The sequence below is a fragment of the Solanum tuberosum genome, unplaced genomic scaffold (genome assembly GCF_000226075.1).
Source record: "Solanum tuberosum cultivar DM 1-3 516 R44 unplaced genomic scaffold, SolTub_3.0 scf00002, whole genome shotgun sequence".
Taxonomy (NCBI): domain Eukaryota; kingdom Viridiplantae; phylum Streptophyta; class Magnoliopsida; order Solanales; family Solanaceae; genus Solanum; species Solanum tuberosum.
The window spans coordinates 5,408,394-5,415,255 of NW_006238928.1; the positions used below are offsets into that span (position 1 = coordinate 5,408,394).

General features: G+C 34.0%; 1 protein-coding gene across 1 annotated transcript in view; it reads right to left on the reverse strand.

Moving 5' to 3' along the window:
* The window catches only part of LOC102586523 (uncharacterized), an 11,422-nt gene extending 5,149 nt beyond the window's left edge, over window positions 1–6,273 (reverse strand). The window contains exons 1-2 of the mRNA XM_006338079.1: window positions 6,073–6,273; window positions 5,926–6,021 (exon numbers count right to left, since the gene is read on the reverse strand). Coding sequence (XP_006338141.1) covers window positions 5,926–6,021; window positions 6,073–6,273 — 297 coding nt within the window. The remainder of the gene's footprint in view (window positions 1–5,925; window positions 6,022–6,072) is intronic.
* Between the last annotated feature and the right edge of the window lie 589 nt (window positions 6,274–6,862).

The window sequence follows — 6,862 nt, forward strand, 5'->3', positions numbered from 1 at the left end:
TAAATTGAAGTTTTTTAATAATATAATTTTATTAATTAATAATATAATATTATATAATAATTAAAGTTAATAAAAAAATAAAATAAAATTACCGGTACACAATGATCCGGTAAGAACCGGTTTCGGTCCGGTCCAAACCGGTTCCAATCCGGTAACTAAGGGACAGGACGGAACCATTGGAAATTTCCGGTAAAACCGGTTCCGGTAAGGAAATCCGATAACGAGGACCGGTTCCGATAAAACTGGTCCTGTTGATCCGGTCCTGTCCGTTTGCCAGCCTTACATTAAAGTAAAGAATTGCCCTTGCCTAGGAAGGAGGCATTAAATGCTTTAATGTAAAAACACTATCTTTTATATTTTATTTATTATATTATATAGATGAACAATTTTACAAAAAGGCATATAATAGATCTGATTGTATCTTTAGAAAATACTTATATTTAATTAGGAGTGATATTTAATAAGGAGTGATAAAAGGTAATATTTTTTTTGGGTGTTGGTCTGTTAAATTAAAAAATTAATAAACATTATAAATTGATCGAAGTCAAATTTTGGTCAAAACTTAAAAGTTAAAACGCCTAATGACACAAATTGAAAAATGAAAGCCACGAAATTCGAACCCACCATCCTATTAGATGAAAAAGGATCTTCTAGAGCTAACTGAGCCGACGAAAATTCTAATTTGAGCACTTTTACCCAAAAAATTGACCAAATTAAAGTTTTGGCCAAAACTTTAATGTTAAAATGCCTAACAGCACAAACTGAAAATGAAAGCCTCAAAACCCGAACCAACCATCCTAATTGACGAAAAATGACCTTTTGGAGCTATCCGTGCTGACAAAATTCTAATCTAATCATGTTTAACAAAATCATTGATTAAATTCAAATTGTTTGGCCAAAACATAAAAGTTAAAAAACGCCTAACAACACAAACTAAAAATAAAAGCCTCAAAACCCGAACAAATCTTCATACTAGACAAAAATTGACCTTTCGGAGCCAACCGTGCTGACAGAATTATCATCCGAACACATTTACTAAATATATTGACCAATGTTAAATTTTTGCCAAAACTTAAAAATTAAAACGTCTAACGGCACAAACTGAAAACGAAAGCCTCCAAACCCGAAACCATCCTAATAGATGAAAAATAATCTTCCAGAGCTAACCGCACTAACAAAATTCTCATCTTAGCACATTTACCAAACACTATTGACTAAATTCATATTATGGCCAAATGTAAAAAATTAATAAACATTATAAATTGATCAAAGTCATATTTTGGTCAAAACTTAAAAGTTAAAACACATAATGACACAAACTGAAATGAAAGCCACGAAACCCGAACTCACCATCCTATTAGATGAAAAAGGATCTTCTGGACCTAACCGAGCTGACGAAATTCTAATTTGAGCACGTTTACAAAAAAATTCACCAAATTCAAGTTTTGGCCAAAACTTAAAAATTAAAACTCCTAACGGCACAAATTGAAAATGAAAGCCTCACAACACGAACCAACCATCCTAATAGAACAAAAATGACCTTCGGGAGCTAGTCGTGCTGACAAAATTCTATCTAAGCATGTTTACCAAAAATATTGATCAAATTCAAATTTTGGCCAAAATATAAAAGTTAAAACGGCTAACGGCACAAACTAAAATTAAAAGCCTCAAAACCCTAGCCAACTAACCTATTAGATAAAAAATAACCTTCCAGAGCTAAACGCGGTGACAGAATTCTCATCCGGGCACGTTTACCAATAATATTGACCAAAGTCAAATTTTGGCCAAAACTTAAAAGTTTAAATGCCTAACGGCACAAATTAAAAAGGAAAGACTCAAAATACGAACCAACTATCCTATTAGACCAAAAATGACCTTCTAGAGCTAACCACATTGAATTTTTTTAAATCTGAGCACATTTATTAAAAATATTTACAAAAGTCAAATTTTGGTCAAAACTTAAAAGTTGAAACGCATAACGGCACAAAATGAAAATGAAAGCCTCAAAACCTTAACCAACCATCCTACTAGATAAAAAGTGATCTTCTGGAGCTAACCGTGCATACGAAATTCTAATTTGAGCATGTTTATCAAAATATTGATGATATTCAGATTATGGCCAAAACTAAAAGTTTAAACGACTTACAACACAAACTGAAAATGAAAGCCTCAAAACTTGAATAAACCATCCTACTAGACCAAAGATGATCTTCTAGATTTAAGTGTGCTGATAAAATTCTAATCTAAGCAAGTTTAATAAAATATTGACCAAATTTGAATTTTTGCCAAAACTTAAAGGTTAGAATGCCTAACGGCACAAACTGAAAATGAAACCCTCAAAATCCAAACCAACCATCTTATTAGACAAAAAATGACTTTCCAGAGCCAACCATGCTGACAGAATTATCATCTGAACACATTTACTAAATATATGGACCAATGATAAATTTTGTCGAAAACTTAAAAGTTAAAACATCTAACGGCACAAACTGAAAATGAAAGCATCAAAACCCGAACCAACCATCCTTATAGATAAAAAAATAACCTTCTAGAGCTAACCGCGCTGAAATAATTCTCATCTTAGCACATTTACCAAAAATATTGACCAAATTCAATTTTTTTCAAAAACATAAAAGTTAAAACGTCTAAAAACACAAATTGAAAGTGAAAGCCTCAAAACCCAAACCATCCAGCCTATTAGACCAAAAATGACCTTCTGGAGCTAACAATGGTGACAAAATTCTAATTAGAGCATGTTTACCAAAAATATTAACCAAATTAAAAATTTGGCCAAAAGTTAAAAGTTAAAACGCATAACGGCACAAACTGAAAATGAAAGCCTCAAAACCCGAACCAACCATCCTATTACACCTTCCAAATCTTACCGCACTGAGAGAATTCTAATATGAGCACATTTATTAAAAATATTGACAAAAGTCAAATTTTGGTCAAAACATAAAAGTTAAAACGCCTAACGGCACAAACTTAAATTAAAGCCTCAAAACCCGAACCAACTATCCTACCAGATGGAAAATGATCTATCGGAGTAAACCGTGCTAACGAAATTCTCATTCGAGCACATTTACCAAAAATATAGACCAAAGTTGAATTTTGGCCAAAACATAAGATTTAAAACACGTAACGACACAAACTGAAAACAGAAGCCTCAAAACCCGAACCAACCTTCCTATTAGATAAAAAATGATGTTCCAAAGCTAATCACAGTGAAAAAATTCTAATTCGAGGATATTTACCGAAAATATTGACCAAAGTCAAATTTTGGCTAAACCTTAAAAGATAAAAACGCCTAGCGGCAAAAGCTGAATATAAAAGCCTCAAAACCCCACCCAACCATCCAACTGGGCCAAAAATGACCTTCTGGAGCTAACTGTGCTGACATAATTCTTATCTGAGCACGTTTACCAAAAATATTGGCCAAAGTCAAATTTTTGCCAAAACTTAAAATATCACGTTGGCTTAAATTAGAGAGAAAATATTAATTAAGTATTACATCATTAAATTTACTTTTGTTTCAACACTAGATGATGATTTTACCAAACAATTTAACTTCTCAATTGGTAAATTTACCAACTATTCAAGTATCTGTTAGTAATTTAATAATTTACCAATAAATTTTATCACAGTTGATAATAGTTACTACTAAACATTCATGTGTAATATTACCAACTAAAACTTAATATATTGGTAAATATTACCAATGGATTAATGATCGGTTGGTATATTACCAACTATTTTAATTATGTTAGTAATTTACAAACTACAATTTTATTCGTTGGCAAAATTTTCAATTGATTAGATATTTGTTGGCAAGTTTACCAACAAATTACATTTCATTACTAATTTACCAACACATTTATATTTGGTTGGTAATTTAGCAACAAAATATTGTCGTTGGTAAATGGTTTGTTAGTAATTCATTGGTAATCTGTTGATAAATTATATAACCAAATTTTTACTTCGTTGGTAATATTACCAACAAAAGATGTGCGTTAGTAATATTTCAGTTGGTAATCCATTGATAGAAAGTTGCTAAATTTGGCGCCATTTTTTCCCGTTGTATTTACCAACTAAAATACTTAGTTGGTAATATTTTGGTTGGTAATCTGTTAGAATTTCGTTGTTAAGATTTCAAATATAATTCCTTTAGAAATATGTTGGTAATTTGTTAGTAAAATACTAACCAACTTAAGTTGTTCGGAAAATCTGTTGGCAATTTGGGTTTTTTTTATATATTCATAAAATCCGTAAATTTGGCAGGAGCATTGGTCAAACGAAACAACATTACCAAAAACATATAATGACCATATCGATTTAGAAAAGCCATTTTTGGAATGTCATTCTCGTTCACCCTCAATTGGTGATAACCGAAGCGGAGGTCAATCTTGGAGAAGTAACTTGCTCCTTGTAGTTTATCAAACAAATCATCTATCCTTCAGAGAGGATATTTGTTCTTAATAGTAACTTTGTTCAATTTCCAGTAGTCAATACACATACGAAGCGAACCATATTTCTTTTGAATAAATAAAACTGGAGCACCCTATGGAGAGATACTCGATCGAATGAAACTCTTATCCAACAAATCCTTCAATTGATCCTTTAAGTCCTTGCGTTCTGCTGGATCCATACAATTAGAAGGAATAGAGATAGGTTGCATATCCGGGATAGGTTAATAGCGAAACCTATTTTCCTTTCGGGAGGAACACCTGGTAGATCATCGGGAAACACTCCTAGGAACTCATTAACGGTGGGACTAACTCAAGAGTAGGGACTTCAAAATCCATATCCCTAGTCCTAACAAGATGGTGTATGCAACCATTAGAAATCATTTTTCTGGCCTTAAGACAAGAAACAAACTGACCCTTAGGCATATAATTTCCCTCTTCCCACTCTAGAATGGGTTCATCTAGAAAGTGGAATTTCTCAACTCAGGTTCTACAATCAAGAAAAGCATAACATGAATGTAGTCAATCGATACCAAGGATAACATCAAAATCTAACATATCTATCTCTATAAGATCAACATGAGTTACTCTATGAGATAAGGAGACATGACACTTTCTATAAACTTTCTTAGCCATAATAGATTCACCAATGGAAGTAGAGACATAAAAGGGATCTAACAATACATCAGAAGAATATCAAATCTCATGGCCACATATGGCGTCACAAACAACAAGGTAGCACCAGGATCAAGCAAAGCATAAACATAAATATGAAAGACTTTCAACATACCGGTAACTACAACGGGAGAACTCTCTTGCTCATGAGGAGTCTAGAGTGCATAAAACCTATTTTACTTAGGAGCACTAAACTTGAACCACTAGGCGGAGCTTGCTTACCCTCTCTTCTTTTATCCCTTAGCGATGGAAAATCGCTTATTTTATGATAACTCTTACAACAACTGAAGCAACAATTCGTGACGGCTAAGCACATACCGTCATGCTTCCTTCAACACTTAGCACAAGAAGACAATGAAATCTATCACCATTCCCTCCTTGAGTCTTAGGGTTAGACACCCTATATTTGTTGAACTTAGGAGGATCATTGGAGGAACCCTTACCGGAAAACCTTTGTCAAAACTTAACGAGCATGTCCATCCAATCTTGAAAGTTAGAAGTTACCATCACCGGTCCTTTCATTCTTTGTCTTCCTAGATCTCCCCCTAAGTTTCTCCTCTTATATTTGTTGAGAATGAACCATAAGATGAGAAATGTTCATATCATTAATAAGAATGGCAGTATGACATTCCTTAACCACCATCCCCGACATGCCCGAAACAAACTTACTCATCCTTGCCCAAGAGTCGGCAATCATAGTAGGAGTATACTCAGACAATTGTGTGAACTTCAAAATATATTACTTCACGCTCATGTTTCGTTGACGAAGGTTGCTGAATTCAAGTACCTTTGCCTCCCTCATATCAATGGAAAAGAACCTATCAAGGAAAGCAACCTTAAGCTTTTCCCAATCAGGATGACCCGCATTAGCCACCCTCTCTTTCTTCCATTGGTTGAATTAAAATTAAGCAACACCCTTGAGTAGATATGAGACCAATTCCACCTTTTCCACCGGCGTCACTCCCATGATCAGCAACACTTTATACACTTCGTCAATAAATTCTTGAGAATCTTCCTCAACGTCAGAACCATGAAACTTTAGAGAATTTATTCTAGTGGAGTATGTCACTCTAGTTGTCGCCATACCCATATTCGAGTTCATGGGGACCATAACCTCCCTATTGTCTTGAGCCATCATGGATTGTGCCAACACTTGAAAAGAAGCCCTAAAATTTGCATAGTCACTTGCTCACCCAAAAAGACGATCAGAACTTGAGGAGCTTCTTGTTCCATATTCACATTTGCAATCCTCATAATGAAAGCTCTTCGAAGGGCCATATCCTGAAAATCATCGAATCAAGATTAGGAGAAAGTACATATAGGGTTACACTTTATCGCACGACTTAGAGTAATGACAGAATTGGAGTTTCCTAATGATATTATAACTTCTTATTCATAAATGTGGCACGCTTCACAGTCATGAGCTAGACTCTACTCGACATGGCTTATGAGACATTGTAGGATCTTTCTAAACCTTGTGCTCTGAATACCATGTTTGTCATGACCCAAAGTAGACCCTAGACGTGACATGACGTATAAGATCATGAGAGGCCATATAAAATCCACTTAGCATAGATCATACATAATAATAGAGTTTAAGAGTTTCAAAGGCATTTTATATCATCGAGAGTTTGTCAAAAATGATGTGGAAGTCTAAATAGTCTCAAAGCCATCTATTACAACAAGAGTGACTGGGACGTAACACATGCATCACATATAATATC